Here is a 25767-nt window from a genome sequence, read left to right on the forward strand (position 1 = left end):
AAATTTTTTCTAATAATTGTAATATGTAGCTATAGTTGAATACTACTGATCCAGAACATGGGCTATAATTTATTGGTGTTAAATTTCTAAATTAAAATTTATAATAAAATAATAATCAAATTGTATATTATAATAGTCTTTTTGAGTTTGTTCATTCAACAAATATTTATCAACCACCACTATTCTCCAGATTTTTGGGTGGATACTTTTGTTTTTCCTGCAGCATTTAGTTTGCTTTCAGTGAATAAGACACTGAATAAAACTATTTAAACATCTCTAGAAATATGCAGGCAAGCTGAATTTACAACTGTTGTCTCCAATGGTGCCTTCATGTGAGTAGCAGGAGACTTTCTTTACTTTCTCTGTGTCTTCCTGTCTTTTAACTAAAATTCCACCCAAAGACAATCCATTTCATCATGATGTGGATTTTAAATTTTTTTTTGCATAATTTGATATTACCAAGTTTTTGATATACTTTGAGAAGCTCCTGCTATGTTTCAGGTGCTGTGGAAACAATCTTCCTCTTAAATGACTCACACTCTCGTGTGGAGGCAGATAAGCAGAGAGGGCACACACAGTGTGTAGTGTATGACACAGCACACACGATGCTCTAGGAGTACATAGCAGCAGATAAACACAGTTAAACAAAGACATTCACTGGGGAGGATCAGGGAATGTTTCTCCAAGAAAGTCACATCTAACCTGAGCCAAGAGAAGAGGGGAAAGGAGATTTCTGGTAAATGAAAGAATATGTGGAAAAAGTCAGAGGCATGAGAGAACATGACCTGTCAAAATAAAGGCAGCTCAACACGATCGTAGCATGGAATGAGAGATGAGGCCTTGCTACCTCTCCCTCTTTACTGAATCACAGGGCTCTTCTGAGTCAGTTTAGTCAGTTCTCTGAAGAAAATGAAGAGCCACCAAAAAGCTCATGCAGTATCACATTATGATCACTTCCCCTTAACACACAGATATTATATATGTAAATAGTCAGAGTTGCTCAGTGAAATTTGATTAACCAGTGAATTTCTTTGTAAATATATTTGAAGTTATCTACTGCTTTTGGAAAGAAAATAATTGATGATAGGTTCATTATAGCCATTCAAACAATTCTCTAATGTCTATGTCAAAGCTTAAACAACTAGACAACCTATTTTTTGTACTTTGATGGCTTCAGTTGAAGATGTTACTCTTATGTCAAGGGATTTATTTTCTTTTAAAGTTTCCATGACAGTGTCAATTGATGCCCTTAATGTATTTTCACTACAGAAACTGAAGGTTTGAATTTGAGACTCAATAGTCTTTAGGTGATGCTCAAAATCATGAGATTTGGATTTTTATGTTTTTTGGGGGTACATACGTCTTTTATTTATCTATTTTAGTTGGCAAATAAAAATTGTACATATTTATGGTATACAACGTGATGTTTTGATACATACATACACACACACACACACATTGTGGAATGGCTAAATCAAGCTTATTAACATACCGATTACCTCCACATACATATCCTTTTTTTTTGTGATGAGAGCACTTAAAATCTACTCTCAGCAATTTTCAAGTATACAGTACATTGTTATTAACTGTAGTCTCCATGTTTTACAATAAATCTCTTGATTTTATTTCTCCTAACTAAAATTTTGTATCTTTTAACCGACATCTCCCAAATGCTCCTCCCCTTTCCTTCTCCAACACCTGGTCACCACCAGGTGTCTATTCTCTGCTTCTATGGGTTTTTTAGATTCCACATATAAGTGAGATTATGCAGTATTTGTCTCTATGTCTAACTTACTTCTGTTATTTTGAAAAATCACTGATACATTTAATGTCTAAAATAGTGCCAAGCATGCAGTAGACATTCAAAATTTTCCTTGAGTGCATGAATGATTATAAAAGTCCAGAGGCTCTTCACTTTTAAGATGCATTTAATACTGAGTTACAATAATCATAATAAATTATGCTAGCCAATATTTATGGAGTGCCACCATATGCCAAGCACTATTTTTAGAGCTCTTGCATATATTACATCATTTAATCTTCATAACCATTTTGTGAAGTACTTTTCTATCCTTTATTTATAGTTGAGGAAATTGAGGCACAGATAGGTTAGGGGACTTGCTAAGGCCTTATAAGTAATAAGTGATGAAGTTAGAATTTGAACTCAGGCAGCTAGACTCAGTTCCTTGTCTCCTAACCTTACACTTTACATTAGGAACGAAAGGCAGTGGATTGACAACCTTGGAGTGCTATTGCGTAAGGCAAATAAGCAACAAACCAGAACTGTAACCCAGTGAAATATTAAAGAGATGATTTGATCCTCTGATCCCAGAAAAGATGTGTCATATTTTCTGCCCAAATAGTTTATATCTTTCACATTATTTACAGCTTCTTTTCTAATGGCTTTCCTTCTAATACATTGCGTATGTTCATTGCTTCTTTTTAAAGCTTTTCTGGAAACATCGCTTAGTTCATTTTAGGGAAGCTTTGAAAACATCAATCTGCCTTCTCAATACAACTAATTATTATTAATACTACAATTGCTAAAGAATTTGTTTTTCAAATGAGAACTCAAAATAATGAACTGTCTCTTGTACAACTTCTCTGGCATAAATGATCATTTATCTTCAAAAAGAACAAATGAGTTTTCATGAAAGCAAATTTCCAAAATATACACGTGGGAAAGATGCCGTAGTCAAGGCTCAATGGCTTGCTGCTGCTGTTGAGCGTGGCCTCCTATGTGATGCTTTTCATCTTTTGTTTACTTTTGGTTTCAACTTGAACATTAATGATTTTTGTTTTTCCAGACTATTACAGAAAAACACAAACTAAATGTTCCTGAGACGATGACTGAGGTTCTTGATGTTTCTGATGAAGAGGGTAAGACTTCTATTCAATCTTCTACGACACCTGTCATGTTCTTACACAAGGGCAAGTCACCCTTTTTTTTTTTCAGAGACCAAGCTGGTTATGTGGATGGCAGAATCTTAACATTTAAAGCCACTTTTTCACTTTTGTTTCAATACATTTACTTTTGCCGTGGCAGCGGGGGCCAAGGAGCAGTTCTGATTAGTATATTTTTTTCTGGTATTATCTCTTTTTCCTAGCATTATAATTAATGGCTATTAAATAATATGACTGGAAAAGGGGAAAACCTGGAAACTGGCCATGTATTAAAATAGCTATATATTAACACAATTATTATTAAATATGTTTGAATTATGTTAAAAATCTTTTTTTATTCAAATGCCTTTAAGTAAAGACTTTAAAGTATATTCCATCAAGGAGTGTTCTTCTTCAGCCAAGAGATCTCTGTATTCTGGTTGGTTCATAGGTACGGAATATATTTTAAGCCCAGAGGAAAAGAGCCTTAGAGAAGGTTTAAAAATAGTACAGCAGGAAGTAGTACAAATTCAACAGAAGAATGTATTATTTAAGTCAGAAAATATCCCCCCTATAATTTTAGAGTTGATAAAAAATGATCTCAGGCAATGGCTTCCTAAGTCCCGGGAAGTCTGCTTTCCTAAAAGGAGCAGTGGGGACTGTCTGGAGTGGGTGTGTGACATTGGGCTAGAGCTGGAGATGGGCCAATAGGGTGTCCGGCTCCCTATCTCTACTTCAACTAGAGTAGCTGACTTTTCTTCATTTTGTATTTTGAATTTCCATGTAATATTCCACTTGGACCAAAAAAAAAATTTGCTACTAAAAAATCATGAAAGCAGCACATACAATTTTTTAAAGCATTTTTTATGAGGAGATAGAAAAAAGAAAGAAAAAAACCACGCAACCAAGTTTCAATAGTGCAGCGATTCGTCCACTGTACATGATTGAAAAATTACTGTCGTATATATACATGAAAATGTATGTTTGAAAAATTATTGCTATTAAGAATGGCACTAGGTTTAATACTAATTGCTTTTACAGAGAAATATTAAAGATGTTTCTTTAGGTTCTTCAAGATAAAATCATAAGATAAAACTTCACATTGAGATGTCCTTATTTAGAACCAACCTGTCGAATCACCTATTGGTAATAGGTATTGAGTTTTCTCAGCTTTTATAAGAATTTATGACAAGAATGAACAAATGTTGGATCAATGTATTATTTTGAGTAAATTCAAAGGTATTCCCAAAGCCAGCAGTTCCAAATATTTAGTATAATTTTGTGTTCTATCTTGCCAACTAGTTCTCAGCATTCCTATATGCATATCGTATTTTGTTTTGTGGGATCATCTTTCTTATCTCTACTTGTATGTTGAACAGCTCTTAAACAGTTTGGTGACCACTTTATTGATGGGGAGGCACTTAGTGATTCAGGTACCCTTGGAGGAAATTTTTGGAGTGAAAATTTTCTTTGCTTTTAATTTTTCTTAACTGGATAGAACAACCTGCTTAAATCTGTGTGCCTAACACTAATCTATTTCTTTTGAAATAGCATGTGTAATATGAGTGGAATTGTATATGTGTGCATTTGAGTGTGCAGATTTTATTAACTTAGAAGCTTAAAGTCATGAATTGTTTGTACTGTTAATGATTTTGCAACTATTATTGAGACCTGCTAACATAATTATAATCTAGTGAACATTATATAAATATTTTCCACAACTAGTATCTTTTCTTAGAATATAAATTTAGAGAAAAGTAATTCTTTTGTTAGTCGACACTGAGCTAGCATGAACATGATAATAACTAAGTTAGACCACTTGAAATAAATGCAGTTTATATCACCTTCTGGGTTGATGATATATTTTAGGTGTGATTAAAAATATATTAATAGTTATATGATTTTTAAATATAGCTAAGAATAGAAGTAAAGTAACATTTAAAAATTGTTTAGGGTGAATTTGGCATATAAGGAAAAATGAATAATGTAAGATATTTTATCTAGTAAGAAGTTTCCAAAGTACATGTGGTACCACTTTAAGCAACTGTATTATGTGAAAATTTAAATTTATAAATCAGATAAATTGAATAGTGATTATTTAATTTAAAAATAGCCCTTTATTTACAAAATAATTGCTAGGGAATTCTATTAGTTAATTCATTTAAAGTATTTAATATTGAGTTTATAAAAGAAATTTATACAAAATAGCCTCTCATTAAATGAGATGAGTTATAACACTCTGTACTTTCCTTATTTAAAATGTTATATATTAAATATTACTGGTGATAAGAATTCTTGGTTTGTGAAGAATATTGGTGAATGACCAAGATTATCTTTTGTGGTAAGAGAAGTCCATGTTTAGAAATAGCCAAAACTTAATAATATTTCTTTCCCAGAAGAAAATTCAAGTTGAATAATTTTCATGTAAAGGATCTGTTTGAGTATTGATAAGTAACTTTTTCATAGAAAGAATTAGTGTGAAGGAAATTGGCTGGTTGATATTGCCAATGCCAACCCTTTAATGTTTTGTGAAGTTAATATGTTTTTATGAAACCTGCTATCATCCACATGGACAGAATGCAGCCACATGTGTTTGAAAAGTATTAGCTAATCCCTGTTTTCTCTACAGTCTATTGTTTTATTAGTAGCAATAGTATGTCGATACCCAAAAAGAGTATTCAAACTCTTACCATTAAGAATGCCACTATGTTTAATACTAATAGCTTTTAAGGATATTAAAGACATTTCTTTAGGTTCTTCAAGATAAAATCATAAGGTAAGACTTTACATTGAGATATTCTTACACTGAGGTATCCTATCAGGCTAACTTGCTGTATACATATTAAAGTAATCCACAATATCCACTCATGAATCCAATTAACAAATAATGAATGTGATGTTATTGTGTGGAAAGCTCTGTAACTGGTGCCACAGTGGAATCAAAGGTGAGCATGAGGCAGGCCTTAGGAGCCTATATAGGGAAATAATGTGTATATTAAAAGCAGCATAATGGAAGGCACTGTGTTGTCAGGTTTTCATATCCACCTGGGGAGATCAGGAGCTACATATACTTAACACCGTCTCATGAACGTGCTGAGAAATGAGAGAGTAATAACCAGGTGCATAGATTTTAGGGATTAGATAAGGAACAGTATGGGAAAATCTTGAGATAGGAAAGTACAAGAGAGAGACACAGAGTGGCAGAATTCTCCAGTCATTCGATTTGCTGATGCATGAAAACATACTGGGCTCAGCTGTGGACTGTTTGAATTCTTTGCTGAAAAGTCTGGGAAACACAATACCTTAAAGATTTCAATTAACGATGAAAACATTTAAACCTGTTTTTACAAAGATTTAACCAGCAGTGGTACGTAGAAGGAGTTTTTTGGGAAGAACCTGGAAGGAAGCAGAAATCTAAGAAAAGAGAAAGCATTTACGAAACCTCCATAATGCTAGGTACATGTCTCATTTAATCCTTATACCATCCCTGTGACACAGGCTGTGGATATCGTTCCATATGTATATATATTTTTTCGGTTAAGGAAAGGCTTATTTTGGGGGAATGAGGCCTAGAGACATTAAGTAGTTTGTTCAATGGCACGCAGCTATTAAGTGGTGGGTGTGGAATCAAAACCTAGTATGAAAAGTATTGTAATAGCACAGCCATGATATAAATATCATCCTTATGGAAGAATATGGCAGTGAAATGCAAGGAAAAGAAAGAAATGGGAATTCAGTCTAAGAGAATTATAGCATCCAGATTTAACCAAAGATGTGAAGGTAATCCACTAAGTCTTCGTAGGATCATGAGTTGATCCCTGTCTTCACTGACTCGGCTTCCCAGTCATAAATGATGAGGTGGGGCTCGGAGATTTTGGCATCTGTATAACCAAAATGCCTATAGAATTGTGACTTATGTATGCCTTATTCTCATGAATTCATGAGTGGGTGGCTTGTACATATATCTCTGCTAGTACTCTGGAATGCCATGTACTGGCAATCAAGAGAACTCCAGACTGGCTGAATGTTGGGATGAGATATAGGGGCGCCTTCTCCTTTGATACGCTCACTTCTGTTGTGAACACTTAACACTTAGTGGGGCTCTTCATCTCAGGTTTCAGCCCTTTTTCCATGTCTCAGCAGGAATAACACTTGCTTGAGAGGGAGTGGGTTCTGTAACGTTTCAGAGAATCTCCATGCCAGCATTGTGTGGGGTTGTCAGGAAGGGGAGCCATTCCACGTTTTTTTTTTGTTGTTTTTTTTTTTTTTTTTTTTGAGATGAAGTCTTGCTCTGTCACCCAGGCTGGAGTGCAGTGGTGTGATCTTAGCTCACTGCAACCTCCATATCCCAGGTTCTCCTGCCTTTAGCCCCAGAGCAGCTGTGACTACAGGTGTGTGCCACCACGCTAATTTTGTTATTTTTAGTAGAGACTGGTTTTCACCATTTTGGTCAGGCTGCTCTCGAACTCCTGATCTCAGGTGATCCACCTGGCTTGGCCTCCCAAAGTGCTGGGATTACAGGTGTGAGCCACTGTGCCTGGCTGCCATTCCACTTTATTTAAGTTAGTCCCGTGCTGTTGTCACCTGTGTCCTACAGGGGTTAAATACACCACTCACTGTCACTGAGGAATCTGTGTTTTCCGGGTATCAAAACATCAATTGTACATAAAAAGCCTGCAGTACACTGATGCTTCACAGTTAGTACAAAACAGTTTTCACAAAATTGTTTGGAAACATTGGACAATAAAACAACAAGAAAAAGCTAAGTCATTAACCTGGGAATCATCATTCTATTCAGTGAGTAAATAGGTAACAATCGGAAGGAAGTTATTCCAAGTGTAGGAAATAATAAAGAAATTCATTTTAGGTTTGTTCTATAATGTAAAAACTAAAGGTTGCTTTGGTTTTGTTTTGTTTTCACATTGAATAAGTAAGTTGAAACAAAGAAAGTATATAATGATTCTCTTAAAGCTGTCTGAGTTGTACAAAATTCTTTCCAAGTCTAATGGCACTCTATTCAAACAAATAAGAGCTAAAGCTTTTAATCTGAATATTATTTTAAATCCTCTTTTCTCCCCCCTTGGCTTGGGCAAGGAAGTAGTTGTGCTATTTGCTCATGTAGGGAAATTTCAGAGAGAAGCATATTGACAAGGGGATGGGTAAATAAGATGAGTTCTGCTGTGGACATGCTAAATCTGAGATGCTTACAGAAAATTTAGATGGAAAAGTCCAGAAGGCAATTACAATATAGATACAAAGTTCATGAGAGAGGTCTGGGACCAATACAGGTCTGTGTATAGTTAGTGGACCTCTAAGTCCGTGTGATAATATGTGAAATAAGAAGAAAGGGCAGATGGAAAATATCAACATTTAAGAGAAGTAGAGACAGGGAAGAAAGACTCAAAAATGTAGGGGGAAGACCAGGAGAGATTTGTGTCAGAGAAATCAAGGAGAATAGTTTACCAAATAAATCACTTCTCAGCCACTGATTAATTGCTGAAATTAGCAAACATCTGCTTGATAAGTTTAATTGTTAACAAGGAGGAGTCAGAATGTGAAATAAAGAAGGTCTAAGAGTTTGGGAAAGAAGCTACCATATTTCAGAGATCGCAGAAATATGGATATTTTATCCATGGAAGGGGAAAGACCTCCATAGAATCTGTAACAGAGGAGAGAAGGTTGAAGATGAAGCGCCTAGCAGACAAGGTATCTAGGAAGATGGGAGGGGATGAGGCTTTGGAGGCAGGGATGGGCCAGCTTTGCACTAGCAGAAATCTTCTCACCCACTAAGGGAAGCAAGAAAAGTATTTCAGGGGCTCATTAAATACATTTAAAGCTTTGATTTGTATGCAGAATTTTCCAGTCATAGACCAACCTGGGTAATTTTTTTCCAAGTGATTTTTCACATTCTGTTAATTTCTGCTTGCATTCTCTTTCCATCTTTTACTGCTGGTATGTATTACTGAATAGCATGATTTATATACAACTAACTGTCTTTGAGAGAAATTTTATATAGCACTGACAAGATTAGTCCCCAGAGAGGTGACTTTCCAGCTAATGCCAACACTGGGATAGGATTTAGACACTGCTTTCAGCATTTAGGGACTTTGCTTCTTTGGGTCATTTCTCACTGAGACATAATCAAGACATTGGCTATATACCTAGGGCCACCATAGGTGTACATAAAAATGCTAAAAATTCACTTTAAGTAGCACTGAACCTAGCAGCTGTCTTAGTCAGATGGCATCATAACAAAACCATCAAAATGCACAAAATAAGGGAGAACGTAAAGGACATTCACTCATGAACTCAGTGTAATCAGAGGTGGGTGTTTGTTTGTTTGTTTGTTTGTTTTTTGAGACAGGGTCTCACTCTGTTGCCCAGGCTGGAATGCAGTGGTGCGATCATGGCTCACTGTAGCCTCGACTTTCTGGGCTCAAGCAATTCTCCCACTTCAGCCTCCCAAGTAGCTGGGAATACAGGCACATGACACCATGTCCTGCTAATTTTTAAAAATTTTTAGTAGAGATGAGGTCTAGGTGTTGCCCAGGCTGGTTTCAATCTTCTGAGCTCAAGCAATCCTCTTGCCTCAGCCTCCCAAAGTGCCGGGATTACAGATGTGGACTACTGTACCTGACCAATCAGAGGCTTTAAATTTTTGTCTTGTCACCAGAGTCATAAAATTTTGATATATTGGATTAAAAATATACTCTTCAAATGTCCTTCTATCTTCTAATAAGATTCTAGTCACACGAGAGAGGAAGGCTGGGTTCCTGTAGTTGATTGGCATGTTCTACCTGATCAAACACTGTGTCTTGCTCCTTCAGACACGGAGTCATTCCAGCCAGACTCTCTTCTTTTATCTTTACCTTTCTCACCTCTTCTTTCTTCACCCTTGTAAACCTTCCTCACCCTACCACGGTATAACAAGAGGGAAAGATAGATGGGAGAAATAAGAAAATTTGAAATGTAGGCCCTATTTTGTTAAGGAGTTTTGTGCATTTTTAAGAACCAAGAAGTTAAAGCTTATTTTGAGTTGTGTTTATTCCCTGTGACCATCTTGGCTGCTGAGAGACCACAGTGAGAACTGGCAAATTAGGAGAAGCAAGATGAAATGCAAAAGCAAACAGACTCTGAGGAGGGACAGGATGCTCGAACCTGAGTAGTATTCAGAATTTGGTGCTGGAGTTTTTGGGAGTAGGGGTGGGGTAGGAATCTGGGGGAAAGAAAGAGTATACAAGCAGACTTTTTTTTTTTTGAGACGAGTCTCACTCTGTCACCCAGGCAGGAGTGCAGTGGTGCAATCTCGGCTCACTGCAACCTCCACCTCCTGGGTTCAAGCAATTCTCCTGCGTCAGCCTCCCAAATAACTGGGACTATAGGCATGCGCCACCACGCCCAGCTAATTTTTGTATTTTTAGTAGAGATGGGGTTTCACTATATTGGTCAGGCTGGTCTCCAACTGCTGACCTCAGGTGATCCACCTGCCTCGGCCTCCCAAAGGGTTGGGATTACAGGCCTGAGCCACTACAGCCAGCCAACTTTTGGTTTTTAAATAATCTTTTTGGCTTTTTGCAAGGGATCCATACTATGCAGCTTGCACTGTGCTTGTATTATGTGACAGATTCTGTATTCAACCATCCCCTTCACCTTTTCATGAAAAAGAATAGATGTAGTCTCCTGAAATGTTAATAAAACTAGTATTTTTTTCTGAAAGTACTGTAGGCTTAATCCTAAAGCAGACTATGCCTGTGTTTTGATACATCTATAATTAGAATTCATCTTAGAAGTTCTTTCTCCTAGAAGTAAACAACAAGGGATATCCAAACTTAATATTAAAAGAATTAAAATTCAAGTGATTACTTCTTCTTGGTAAGTGCTAAGAAAATGAATCAAATGTTATTTCTCTAAGTTTTAGCACTGTATAGTTGTTTGCTGGTGTTCTGTGTTCTAGTGTGCAGTGCAGTTTCATCAATATCAAGGCAATGATGATGATGCATTTCACAATCATGATCATATTTTGTAGTTGACATACATTCAGCAAATAATCCTACTTCTTCCTCTGATTGTTTCAAGGTGATGACACAATGACTGGTGATGGGGGAGAATACCTTAGGCCTGAGGACCTGAAAGAACTGGGTGATGACTCACTACCCAGCAGTCAGTTCCTGGATGGTATGAATTACCTGCGATACAGCTTGGAGGGAGGACGATCTGACAGGTATCTTGTAAAGCTTATACTTGATATCAGCCAGAAATATCTGCAACATATTTTTTATGATGATGATAAAAATGTAGATGCAATTATTGAGCATTTAATAGGTACCTTATTAATCTCAGCATCTAGAATGTTATGTTATTTCATTGTCTAACAACTTTAAGATATGCCCATTTTAAAGAACAGAAAACTGAGGCCTAGAGAGATCAAATAACTTGGTAAAATCAAACAACTAGTAAGAAGCAAAACCATCATAAATAAGAACTCTCATCATTTAAATGTGGCGTTTTTCATCACTGGCCACTTTTTTCTCAAATTAAAAGAACAATTTTGCCTTGTAGACATACTGAGCGGCATCACAGACACTTTGAATACTTTCCTGCCCCCACTTTTTTGTTAGGAACATAGTTTCTGTGAATAAAATATGTTGTGCGGCTGAATTAAAAAGAAATACATTCAGACATGGAAACCATCAGCTGGAAACCATCATTCTCAGCAAACTATCGCAAGAACAGAAAACCAAACACTGCATGTTCTCACTCATAGGTGGGAATTGAACAATGAGATCACTTGGACATGGGAAGGGAAACATCACACACTGGGGCCAATTATGGGGAGGGTGGGAGGGATGGCATTGGGAGTTATACCTGATGTAAATGATGAGTTGATGGGTGCTGACAAGTTGATGGGTGCAGCACACCAACGTGGCACATGTATACATATGTAACAAACCTGCACGTTGTGCACATGTACCCTAGAACTTAAAGTATAATAATAAAAATAAATAAATAAATAAAGTTTTATTGAAATACAAAAAAAAAAAAAAATACGTTCAGAACAAAACTGCCTGGAACTGACTTTTCATGAAAAAGAATCCGAACAGAATCCCATGAGAGCCTGGATACAAGAAACAATCGGAGCAAAATCTGAGGGAGCCTAGCGTTAATAGACAAATCTGGGAGGTTTATATAATATTCTGAGATATATAATCAGTGTAACTTTTTGTTATTATTAACTAGTACAACTGGCACTTTTTTTTGTGCAAGTTAGGTAATGACATTCTGTGGTTCCTCATCGAAAGTATGACTGATAAGTTAGGCTTGAATATGGATGTCATAGCTGGGTGCAGTGGCACATACCTGTAGTCTCAGCTACTTGGGAGGCTGAGGTTGGAAGATCACTTGAGCCCCAGAATTCAAGTCCAGCCTGGGCAACATAGCAAGACACTCTCTTAAGACAAAAAAAAAAAAAAAAGAGTAAGTTTGTCCATGTAGTGTAATGTGTTCTGCTAATCAATAATCTCAGGTTTATAGTTTTAAAGTTGGTACTATTGTAAGCTATTTTATGAATATCCAGCATAGAGTCTAAGAAATAAATACCTTAAAGAGTAATGAAGACTAAGTGCATAATTAGCAAAAACAAACTTTTCTTGGGCTTTTTCCTTGAGCACCAATGCCCCCTTCCACTATCTTTTTTTTTTTCTTTAGCAAGATAGGCTTGCTAACTTCATAGCCTGATGAGATGGGAGAGGACATAAGCTAGTGGTACACATAGAGTGCCACTGAAGCCCTGAGGCTCTAGCTTCCTGGAGCAGATGAAACCAAACTGAGACCAAATGATGAGTAACAATGATGAGGAAATGTGGGGAGGGCGTTTGAAGCCTTAACAAGGTCTTGAGCAAAGGCTCGCAGGGTGTATGAGAAAAAAGGGAGTGCAGTGTTGCTGGAGTGTAAGTGTGGAGGACGGGAATTATATTTGCATAGCAGGTGGATCCTTCTGCCAGTGAGAAAGAGGATGAATTTTAAAGGAGAGTTTCAAAGGGCTAAACCTGGAGATTGCAACCATTCTGAGAAGCAATTGTGCTTGTATTAACTGCAGGTGTCATGAGAGGACTAGCACTCTAACCTTGGTGATAGTCATGGAGAGAATTTCAGAAATAAAAAATTTGAGAGCTTTTTGAGACATGTGTAGGAGGCAAAACTAGTCAGATTTCATGATGAATTTCACGAGTTAGGTGAAGAAGGGGAAGGAGATTAAATTGACTCCTTGGCTTCAATAACTCAGATAAAGGGTGCTCCCAGAAGGAGGAACCCCTCTGGAGTTCCATAAGCTGTCTTGATACATTGGTAGATTTAGACTTTATACTCTGAGATTCTTAAAAGATTTCAAATTTGAATAAAGTATAATGTTTATGGCATTGTACAAATTAATGATAATCTATGAATAGTCATATTACTGTCAACAATAAAGCTTCTGTTTTTAGCATGGTCTCCCTTATTAAGAATAAGTACTTGATTTGATCTGTTTTTCTTCTTTCAAAGTACTTATCTTGAGGAAGAATTTAGAATAATACTTTCTATAAAACAGGATGGATGGCTTGAATGCTCCTACTTAAACTCAATACTTTTCAGCACATAAGATCAGGGGACATGAAGCAAACAAGATATACTGTGTTCTCCAGGTCTCCACTTGCATTTCTAGATCACTAGATATAGTCACCATTTCCAAAATAGAATTACAGGCAGCATCTCATTTTCATGGTCGTCTTCTTTTTTTTTAATTTTGCTTAGGCAATTCAATATAAGTTACCTTTTCTCAGTGACCATTTTTTCCTTTGCACTATTTCTTTATTTGAATTGCTTTCACTAGCACCATGCCCAGGTAGGTATTAACAGAGCATGGAAACAAGCCCTTCCTAGATTTATCCACATTTCCCTGCTCACTGCTCAACCTGCGTGTGTGTGTTGCCAGGGGGTGCTTATGTTCTAGAATTATGGATTTATTCTAAAATAAATATTTTTATATATTAAACTGAATAACTAGTTGAGCTAGAAGAGTTGAATATATTACTAAAATGAAAATCTGTGACATGACCCAAGTATGGCTTTGTTTCAACAATCACAGCTACACCTGTGGTTGATAACACATTAGCGCGGCTTCCCCCAAACAACCCCACTTAGCCTATGTGTAGTTGGAGAACATAGAAAAAATATTCTGATGCCTAAAATATGCAGAGATATGGAAGAATTCAAATACATACAATTTAATGTACATTAAATACAAATACAACCAAGTTATGATTAGTTGGATTTTGTGTCTGTTTTATTGTAGCTTACAAATTAAAAATGCTTTCCAAATTCGATGTAAAATACTAAATAACAACGAACCACAGAGGCTTCTTCATGTTTTAAAGTAAATTTATTGAAAATTGTGGATTTCTACTTGTTCAGTAAAGTTTGCCACTCCATTAATTGAATGTTTAATAAATACTACAGTTTACCAAGATAGTAATTATTATACTTTTCAATAAAATTACACTTTCATACCACCTGTTATGTGTCCATAAAGCAGTTGTACCATAGTAAAATAAGAAGTATAAGTTAAGACCATAACAAAACCCCTAGCACATCCCCTAGTTGAACAGCAAGTAAAACTTTACACTTCTATGGCTATGTTATTATACATTTATTAACTGAATAGCAGAACCCTTGACTTAATGAAAAATTGGCAACTGTATTGGAAAATATTTAAACTTGTTTTTAATGTCTTAAATCAGAGTGAACAATTTCTGATCCAAGGGCTTAAATTATTCCAGACCTTTGTCATGGCAGTTATATTTTAGTGAGAATAATTCTTTAGTTATTATTACTTTAGAGAGAATTTTTTTTAGAGAGAATAACTTCTCCGGTGTTGGAATAGTCCATCTTTATTTCATTTAAGTAGATTATACGACATCATTTTTTAGAAAGCAGTTAGAAATGATACACATTGATTAAACAACCAATTAGTATTTCAGAAGGCATAAGTAAGTAGAGGAAGCTAGAATACAACCCATAGAAAGGTAGAGACACTCCGATATATGGTTTTGACTTATTCATTGTTGCTTCCTCTCTCTGTCCAACTTTTCTCACTCTCTGTGTACATATCCTAATATCTTTCTCTCTCTAATAAATTTTTTGTGGTTATATATCACTTTGTCTCCTTCTTTCTCTTCTTCTCCCTCTGTATTTCTTTCCTGTCGGGGTTTTAGGAAAGATAAAAAAAACACCAACACCTCTCTATTCCTCTCAGTACAAAACCAATTGAGAGATAGACTCAGGTATCAACTAAATTGATATCAGATTTTCACTTGTATGACTGATATACTGATTGCAAAGTGTGACTCTACTTTCATAGCCCAGTGGGTTCTTTAATACCACATTCCTGAAATAGAGTTGTCTACTTAGCCATAGTCACTCCTTGAGAATGGCAGTTGAGACCTGATTCATTCTTTCAAAGCTTAGACCTTTGCAATCTGGCAGCCACGTCACAAGGTTTTATTTGAGGTACCATTATTTACCATTCAGTTTGTTCTCATTCAAGCTAAATTTTCATTTTCCCTTTGAGACCGGTGTTTCTGCTATTCCAGAAGACAGTTGAGCCCATAGACAAGCCATATTAGAAATAGAACAGGTTGGCTCCTCTACTATTTTCCCTTCGTTGGCCAAATTCAAAACAAAATAAAGGTGAATAGAATTTAAGAGTTGCTGATCTAGTGCCACCTGGTACAAAACACATCCAAGTGGATCTTAGCTATCTTTGTGATTTACAGCAGGAAAAAAATCATCGATTCCACCGAGACAAGCTTTTGCTGAGAAAACTTTTCCCAATAATCTAAACCCCCATCAAAAGCTAAATGTAAAGCCATCTGTAATATAAGTAGCCTCCAAATGCTGGAGCTAAAACTCTTGATGAAATTTCTAAGGCTCTGTCAAGAGCCTCAATCTTCTCCAAGAGTCTACATAACATAAAATAGTTAATTCTCAAGTTATATTTAGATTTTGTTTTATTGTAAACACAGATTTATATATGTATAAACACAAGGATCAGACAACCAACTCTTTTTATATACCCAATACTTAAAGGGTATTGTCATTTACCCTTTAAGACTTTTTTTTGGAATATACCTACATTAAAATAAGAAGGAGGAGGTCCTGGATTACTATGAATTACCTGCAAAGTGATGATTTCCTCAAAGACAATTGATGCGGTCTATATTGACACCTCGTAGATAGGATAGTACATGGTTTACAAAATTAAATATACTTGCAAAATGAAGATTGTTTATACTAATAAATATGCTAATTTAACATTTAGTCCATAATTCTACAGTGCTTCACTGGCCAAACACCTACTAGCTAAAAGTAAATGAAAGTTTGCTTTTATAAATATTGTGAAAGCTTGCGTATCTCTTTTTTTCCCTTATGGGCTTTGGGCTAATACTTTGAACACAGATCTTTAATACTTGAACTACAGTGTATAAAATATAACTTATTTAAGATATCAATCTGTCATCTGATTTTACAAACTGATTTAAAAGGAATGAGATTGCATCTATGCAAATGTCAAGTTTTACCTGTTACATTTGAGTATGTAATTTAGAACTTTGAAATTCAGATTTTTCAAAAATGTAATGCATGGTTTATCAAGGCCTAAATCCCATTTTGAAGCCAAACCTCATTTTTGGTCAGTGGCCATTGGCAATTTGTCTTTGTGCTGGCAGGTGTGTCTGTGTTCTGAGCTGGAGCTTAGAAACGGTTTCTTGTGCTCATGCATCTCATCACCACGGCAACCAACACTCTGGTGCCTCACTCACCACACACAGGACATGCAAAGGGGACAGTGCTCTCGTTTGAAATAATAGCATTGTTGGAGTCACCAGAGACAAACAAGAGGAACTCCACTTCCGCAGGAAGCATGCATCTGGCCACAGTTCATTTCACTCTGTACCTTCCAGGGGAATGCACCAACATTCAGTCATTCACAGTTTAGAGAGGAGAAGAAAGAGGCATGGAGAGAGAATGGAAAATAATGAGCGAAAATCAAACTGGGCTTTCATTTTGTTCTTCTCTCTGAGGGCTGTCTACTTTCCTCTAATATTTTTCTTAGTTGCAGGGAGATTAACATTTAACACAGATTTAAGCAATCTATCCTGGAATTATTTCCTGTGTGAATTTCTTGTACTGGCAGTAATAAACTACAATTGCTGGTTTCAAACATTTCTGGGAAGAAAATGAATCAGATTAGGAGTATCAAATTTTAACTTCTGGATTCCCTTGTGCTCTTGCCATTGAGCGGTAGGAGCCTGTCAAAGGATGTGTTAGTTCAGCTGTTGGACAAAAAGGTAGGACAACACAGAGACTTGTGTCCCCCTGGAAGTTGCGCTGTTAGCTAATAGCACGCTTTTTTCACTCTCCTGCTCGGCTCATCATTTTGTCATCCCAACCCTACTACCGCTGTTGGTATATGCCATGGCCTCCTGCCAACCTACCAGCCTTCGATCCTTCAGTTCCGACAGGTCTCACACTCTGAGCCATGCCTCCTACCTGAGGGACAGTGCTGTGATGGATGACTCGGTTGTGATTCCCAGTCACCAGGTATGTGACATTTTGCCTTCATGTCTTTGCTTTCTGGAGAGCTTTTTAACATTATTGGATGCTAGAAATGGCCTGAGAAAGTTTTTAATCCCCCCAAAATCATTCTTAATTCAATTGACAAGCTAGCATAAGAGATTTGAAGGTTTTCCTAAAACATGAAAAATGTTCACTAGATTTTTTCAATGAGCAGTGTTTTTCTGAAAAAGCATACTGCTTATTTCTTCAGCTATATTGAATTCTTCTGTGGAGATTATATATGAACATTATATTTTTAAAATAAAATCTCCATTAAAGGAAAAAGTGAGGTAGGGTGCATTTAAGGTATAAGATGAATGGTAAATGTTAAGTTATATCTTTCAATATTTAAAATTGTTAGCTGTCAGAAAGGCTTAAAGTTTATTCTGGAATATTTTAATTTTAGTTATGATTTTATCACTTTTGGTGGATTGGGTATAGGGAAATAGATGGATACCTACTCTCTTCAAAGACAATTATGTGAATGTAATCTTATATAATCTATTTAAATAATGCAGTTTAAAAGAGAATGCATTTTATAAGATTCATTGTAAATACATTGGTTTTTTATTTTTAAGTGGAAGTTTTTCTAGGTTGTACCACTTTCCAGTGATGCCACTTTTTGTACTTCGTTATATTTTACTTTAAGTGAAGCAAAGTGTTTTTATTCAATCCAGTGTTCTTTGTGTTTAGGTGTCAACTCTAGCCAAGGAGGCAGAAAGGAATTCTTATCGCCTAAGCTGGGGCACTGAGAACTTAGACAACGTGGCTCTTTCTTCCAGTCCTATTCATTCAGGGTGAGTAAATCAATATTATGTATCCTGATCAAGAGGTAAAAAGAGATGGGAGTGAAAATAACAGCTTTGTCCAGTAGCTTTAGCTGGTGGCTAGCTTTACAGTGGAGGTGCCCTTTGTTTAAACTTGTAAATAACATTGCTTTATCCACCATGGACTCTATATCTACACCAACAAACCAGCAAAAAAGATTGAATTCAGCATTAAAAAAAACTGACTATTGTTTTAGAACAACTAGTAGAATTGTGTCAAAGAGCTTGCTACCTAACTGGAATATACTGGTGGCCTTCCTACTATTCACATACTGTCTTTAAGACATCTTAAAAAGAGGGGCCAAATCATTTGATTTCTAGAAAGTTTCTATTTATTAAGATTAACTGATTGGTTCAATGAAATAAATGCCTTTCTAATGCTTTTAAAATAATGTTACAGAAGCTTGAATCACACAAATATAAGGAGTTTATATATTATTTGAAGTAGGGATATAAACAAAAAGGGAATTTGAATGCAACCAGTCAGGTTCTCAGTTATCTTTTTAAAGTCATTCAGAGAGTATACACATCACTGTTGAAGCAATGCTGCCTGTTTTTATTAACTCATTAAAAAATAGGAGTTTGAGTCATACTTTCAAACATACTTAAAGTTGTTCTTAAGGTGTTCAATTATGTGGAATATAAATTCCTTAAGGAGTTTTAAATTGTAACACTTCCAATTTCTTCCTTACATATTACTAGTTGGCAATAATATAGTAATATCATAATTATATGTAAAATTTCTATTTTTATTTAATTATTTTTAAGCCATATTTATATTCTATATATCAAAATGCAATATTTTGGTTTTAATTATTATCCTCAAATCCTTATCCATAAATCCCAGAACTATTTTGAAAAGTAGATTCTTTCTTATTTTTATTATTCTAAAATATTCTTTATTCAGTAAAGAGTTCCAAGATATTTTAGTTAAAAATTTTAGACTTCTTCAACTAATCGTATACTAAGTAAAGGTTCATACAATAACATTAGTTACATAGTTATTGAAAACAATCCTAATACTCTTTTCCTTGTTAAATAAGTAGAGACTAGTTCCTGATACAAGATTTATTCATGAGAATAAAAAACAAATTACACTTCATTCAAATTTACTTACTTTTTTTTTTTAAAAAAGTTATAAGTTACTCAAAACATACAACATTACATTCTGCTAATGAACTTCTTCACAGTGGTAAGTAAGAAGGAAGAGACCTGGATGTAGAGTGTTGTAGGATCATAGATAAAAATCTAGAAATCATAATGAGGTTTTTAAAGCTCATACGCAGCCTACAAAGTGATGAGATGGTTTTAGGTAAAATTTAATTGACTAATAATAACTGAATTTACAAAAGAATCAGTGCATGGCAATACTTCAGTTTTCAAAATAAATCATTTATATTTTGAAAAAGGAACTTTTAAAAGAAGTTCTTTCATTACTGAAGGGCAGTAAAATAGTCTAAGTACCTCAATTACAGCCCAATTGTGTACAACTAGATACACCTATAAGTAATTATGGTGCATTACTTACGATTAACCAACAGCATCCAGTAGTTAAAGATGAATTATGTGTTAAGATAAAGATCTTTAAATTCATAGTCTTTAATAAACCAGTTTTCCTATGAATCTCAAGCATTTAATATTGACTCTGGATAATTCTCAATTTTTGCTGCGCATTAGAATCATCTAGGAGCTTTAAAAAATACTAGTGCCGGCCAGGCGCAGTGGCTCACACCTATAATCCCAGCACTCTGGGAGGCCAAGGTGGACGGATCATGAGGTCAGGGGTTTGAGACCAACCTGAACAACATGGTGAAACTCCATCTCTACTAAAATTACAAAAAGTAGCCACGCGTGGTGATGCACGCCTGTAATCCCAGCTACTCAGGAGGGTGTGGCAGGAGAATCACTCGAACCCAGGAGGTGATGGTTACAGTGAGCCTAGACTGCACCACTGCACTCCAGCCAGGGTGACAGAGTGAGACTCCATCTCCAAAAAAAAAAAAAAAAAACTAGTGCCCAGGCCTCAACCCAGACCAATACTTTGGAGGCCTGGCATTGATACTTTCTACAAGCACCAATAGTACAGATGTTTTATATAAACTGTTAGGAAAAACTTTGCTTAATAAGGCTTTGGTTATTAGAGAGAGCTAGTTAATTAAGGTATACCTGGTTCTCTCAAATGTTCTTTGTTTCTTCTATTTACTTATGTATTCATTCTTCACACATTTGTGTAATTCTGCAAAGTACCTGACATTGTGCCAGGTACTAAGAAAAAAGCTAAGTAACATCTAGCCCCTGCCTTTAGGAAACACACTATATGTTGTTATTTAAAGTTAGAAGACACTTAATCTGTAAAGAGAGAGAAACATGGTGGTTAATAGTGTGCTTTGGAGTCAGACCTATCAGAATTAAATCCTGTCACTCACACTCATATGTGACATCAGGCACAAGTTATATAAAAATCTCTGAGTTTCAGTTTCCATATCTATAAGACGAGTGTTATATTATTGATCCCATAGGGGAGCTTTAATAACTAAATGCTTTTTAAATAATTAGCACTTTGCCTGGAAATAATAAGTGCTCAGTAGATTATAGCTATTAGTATTGTGTACAATCCTCATACACATGTTCCAGATCTTTCACAAATTGCAAATCAGTTAAGGAAAATGTATTATGACTCCTCTAAATGGCAGCATCAATGTGGTTCAATTCACAATAGTAATGTTTGACTTACTGTTATTTTTAATCAGGCAAATTATTCTCTATTAGTGTCTCCAGTGTTTGAACAAACACAATGCATTTGATGACTCTAACAGAATGGGTTATTACTATTGAAAGCTCAATGATTCTGAGTGTCCTGGTATTTGAAAGCTACCACGATATTAATGTATATGAGTAACACTCATCATACCATGTCATGTGGCAAGATTTTTTGTAATTTTATTCATTATACACCAGGTTCCTAAATAGTAGCTTTCATTTATTTTTTGAAAAACTTAGTTTCTCTTTAATTAATTGGGTGGATTCTTAAGCCACTGCAAGATCTACCCAAAATGTAAAAAAAAAAAAAAAAAAGGAGACGAAGTCTTACGCCGTCACCCAGGCTGGAGTGCGGTGGCACAATCTTGGCTCACTGCAACCTCCACCTCCCAGTTCAAGTGGTTCTCCTGCCTCAGCCTCCCGAATAGCTGGTACTATAGGCGTGCACCACCATGCCCGGCTAATTTTTTGTATTTTTGGTAGAGACAGCGTTCGCCATGTTAGCCAGGCTGGTCTGGAACACTTGACCTCAGGTGATTCACCTGCCTCGGCATCACAAAGTGTTGGGATTACAGGCATGAACCCCCGTGCCCAGCCAAAAAACAGATATTTTGATAGAGGTGATAATAAAGTTAACTTTTTATGCACACGCCACTGATTTGTACATATAATGTTCTCTTAAACTTAATAAAGGGATTTTACATTAATAGAAGACACCATTTCTACCAACAAGCAGTATTGGTGATTTTATTTTACCTCTGCTTTATGTTTCCAATGATGAATGTTCATGACTAGAGAACAATAGGTATCAGTGATTAAAAAATCAGTATCAGTGTTAAAAAATCTGTTCTGCTCAATACACACAGCACATACCTGACAAAAGAAAGACTAATATTTGCTGTTTATTTTAAAGTGTTGTCTTCACATTTGCAATGACTCTGATCAACAGTATTATTTCTAGTATCCTAGTCATGATCATAACAACATAATCTTGGGCAAGAATTTTAATTTTACAATTGTTCTTCATTTCATAAGTGCATAAGGAATTAGAAGATGTAAGGCACAATTCTTAGCAGTAGCTAGCTTTGTAAGTCTTCTTAAATATTGTTATTCCAAAGGACTTTAGTTTTTGTAGTCTTTTAATTACAGTCAAATGCCAACAATTAAATGTCAATTCATTAAAATGTCCTACATAGTCTTACATTAACTTGAGGTCTATAAGGTGGTCTTTTAAAGAATTTCTTTTCATAAAAACATGTTGAAGGCAATTTTATTGTTTACCTAAAATTGCTCCAAAAATACAGTATATTTTTAAAATCATCTTGAAGATATTCTCTCAAATAATGGGATATTTGAAATGCAAGGAAGTCAAGGCTCTCACTTGACAATATTAATGTTTATCTAATATGTACGGCAGTTAAGTTAGTTATTCATGTATTTTACAACACCCTAGGGGTTTTCTTTAGATACATGAAGGTAAATTCTTTTAGATGAAGAAAGTTTTCGCATAATAAGTAGCAAAACAAGTGTTTAGTAAGGTTGGATTTCTGGTCCATTAAGCATGTATACTTTTGTATGTCATTAGAGTTGAAGACACAAGAGAATCTTGTGAAAGATTATGTAGGGTTTTACGGAAGAACAGACTCATAGGTAGAAAAGGAGTGAAAGGTAGAACTATAATGTGGGATTAGACATTATGACCAATGAGGAGGACAGCAGTCTCTAAAGCAGGACATAAAGTATTGACAGAAGCACCAAGACTTTGTTTGCGTAGTTTTTTTTTGCTATACTCTAGTAGGTAATTGATATTACCTACCCTGCCTTATGGTTTATGCTAGTGTTTGTTGTTGATCTATGCTTTAAATTGTACCTTTTCTTTTTGCATTTCTTCTGTGATAGCCCAAAAAGTTATTATCATTATTTTTAAAGTATTAAATGTATAAAACAAAAACTTTTGCATCAAAACTGTATTCATCAAATCAAAGACTTTATGTTTTTCATCATAATAACCCTTGATGTTTCTGTAGCTTCTTGGACACCCAGACTTTGTTAAACGCCCTCACAAGCCGATGTTGACCAAGGTTACAAACCCCTATCCAGTGATTTTATAACATCCCCAGTTCCCTAAACTGGGAGTTGCCACAAAGCCCCCATACCTTGCTCTTCTCGAGCTATATCTCATTTGGATTTCCATTTGTTTTCAATGAATACTGTATTGGTGTATAAATGATAAATTACTTCTGATTTCCTTCCTTATATTTCACTTTATCCGTTCCTTCTCTATGCTAAAGTATCTATTCTGTTGCAGCCGCGCCTCTCCATGTCTTGATCGTGACAACAGCAGGTGAACTACTGCATAATTCTTTCTCTGAACATGTTGCCTATTCCTCTCCCCCTTTTGCCATCTCCTTCTGCGTATTCCTTGCCTCAGGATGCTTTAGTGTGAAGATACCTAGCCAAAGAGATACAAAGATTGATGTTCTCCAAATTGTGGCTATTGCTGAATTCCCCTTTCTCTGTGATGAAGAGAAAGTGGTATTTTTAATTTCAGTGGAGATAAAGTGAGGCTGTCCCAGACTTACTGTGGACTGCCTGTCTTGGTCACGGGTCTCCACATCTCCAGCTTCTTTTGTGAGAAAAAGTGCTACATAGAGATGAAAAATGTTGTTCCCCACATTATGCAAATTGGTTGAGCTATTTTAAGGTTTTATTAAAGGTTATGATTTTAAGTGGCACTTAGCAGAGGGTTTTTTTGTTGTTCTGGGTTTTATTTTAAGTACCATATTCTAGGTGAGGCAAAGGCTGAAAGTGTATTAATAGTGCATTTCCTTGCTAATACTGCTATAAATGCAACCTTTTGATATTTTAGAAATTGTACTGCAGAATGACTCTAGTCAGTGTTCTGAAGATACCCATTATTCTGTTATTTATTTAACGTTATTTTTAAAGGTTCTTATTAGACTGATAATCATAGTATTTTTATTATACAGTCATCCATTATCGTACTACAAATTATCAGTCTATAAAAAATACAGTTTTATATTTTTATTTTTGAAAACTTTATATACATCCTTATACTTTTTCTCAAATGCACGCTATTGTCTTTCCATACATGAACACAGTGGTAGATAAATAATTATTTGGTGATTTTAACAAATTTGAACTACTTTTTTCAAAGCCATATCCAAGCAATGTTTAAGTTTATAGAATTTGGAGGATTAGGAAGGAATTAAGGGAATTACAGAGGAGAAAGAGCTCATGCTATGGTTTTTCTCACAGTACCTCAGAAATCGGATTTAATCTGAGGCCCTCTTGCTATGTATATGAGGATCACTGAAGCACTCTGATGATTTTTTCTTCCTGTTCTTTCAACTAACTCTGAATGCTGCAATTTCCTCCCCATTCCCATCCCATGGTCCTCAATGAATTAAAAATAAAACTAAAGGAGTAGTAACTTTGGGGGTGGAGGATGTAGTCCTCAAAAGACTGGATCATGGTTTTCTGCTCCCTCCTCTGAAGCATGTACTGTTTAGCTAATCAAATTGTGTATTTGTAGGCAAGTCATCTGCATAATAATGGTTGCTTTCGCTTTTATTCTTTTTAAATTGTGATAACATTGTATCTCACAATTTAGAAAATTTTTAAGAGTTTCTACTTTGCATGATTGCTGAATTTCATTTGGAGAGTAAGAGATGCAATCAAAGCTAAGTGTTACATGATATTTTTTATATGTACAGTCTTAAGTCAATGTTTAGTGCAGTGTGTATACACATTTTCTGCAAAACAGCTGTTTTAACCATAAAGCAAAAATAATATATATTTCCTGAAGTAATAGCAGTTTATTTTCCAATTAGGAATTCTTTCAGTGCATCTGAAATGAAAGATTTAAGTAGGTTTCCCAACCTAGTTAACAGTAAACTGTGCATATAATTTCAATACTGGAAGGCAACTTGGAGTCTATTTAGTAGAAGTCTCCCATTTTATGGATAAGAAAACTGAAACCTAAAGACTTTAGTGACTTACCTGAGGTTACAACATTAATTCAAGATAGAGATATATCTAGACCCAGGGAAGAGCATGGTACTTGTTGCATTCTCCTGTGCTTTGTGATAATGGTATTTTTATATCTTATTTAAGTAAACTTCATAAACGAATACAAACTTCATCATCATATTAAACTACTTAGCATAGTTCCAGGTTCATTGTAGGTAAAGGTTAGTTTCCCCATTTATTTTTCAAGTGGTATATTGTATTATTTTAAAGATATTTAAAATACATAAAATCCTATAAGTGTAGAGAAAGGAAAATGATAGGAACAGGCATTTATTGAATTCCGTATGCTTTACCCACACAAGATTTCTCACCACAACCTTAAGTGGTAACAGGATTATTTTTCATTGCCAGGTGAGGCTTCAATCTTAAAGCTCATAGATGACAGGCAGAGCCATCAATCTCTATTACCACCTCCTCTAAACATATTTAATTATATGTTTTTACTTCAATTATTTTCATCTCCAAATGTTTATAGGGATTATGTTGTCCCATTTTTAATCTCCTGCAAACATGAGAAAAATCATATTGATTCAGTCAACTCTAGTATGTGAACGACGCATCTCGCGACTCACACCTTCTAACCTTTCTCATTTTC

General features: G+C 35.4%; 1 protein-coding gene across 45 annotated transcripts in view; it reads left to right on the forward strand.

Annotated features, from left to right (window-relative positions):
• The window catches only part of ANK2 (ankyrin 2), a 706278-nt gene that overhangs the window by 622244 nt on the left and 58267 nt on the right, over positions 1 to 25767 (forward strand). For 20 of the 45 annotated variants that reach the window (XM_025384678.1, XM_025384688.1, XM_025384694.1 and 17 more), the window contains 4 exons: positions 2808 to 2880; positions 10960 to 11104; positions 17415 to 17517; positions 18226 to 18329. In XM_025384678.1, the coding sequence (XP_025240463.1) occupies positions 2808 to 2880; positions 10960 to 11104; positions 17415 to 17517; positions 18226 to 18329 (425 nt within the window). Of the gene's footprint in view, positions 1 to 2807; positions 2881 to 10959; positions 11105 to 13750; positions 13763 to 17414; positions 17518 to 18225; positions 18330 to 23427; positions 23464 to 25767 lie in introns of all 45 variants that reach the window. The other 25 variants (XM_025384698.1, XM_025384679.1, XM_025384690.1 and 22 more) reach the window with 5 other exon arrangements.

The sequence above is a fragment of the Theropithecus gelada genome, chromosome 5, assembly GCF_003255815.1.
Source record: "Theropithecus gelada isolate Dixy chromosome 5, Tgel_1.0, whole genome shotgun sequence".
Lineage (NCBI taxonomy): Eukaryota > Metazoa > Chordata > Mammalia > Primates > Cercopithecidae > Theropithecus > Theropithecus gelada.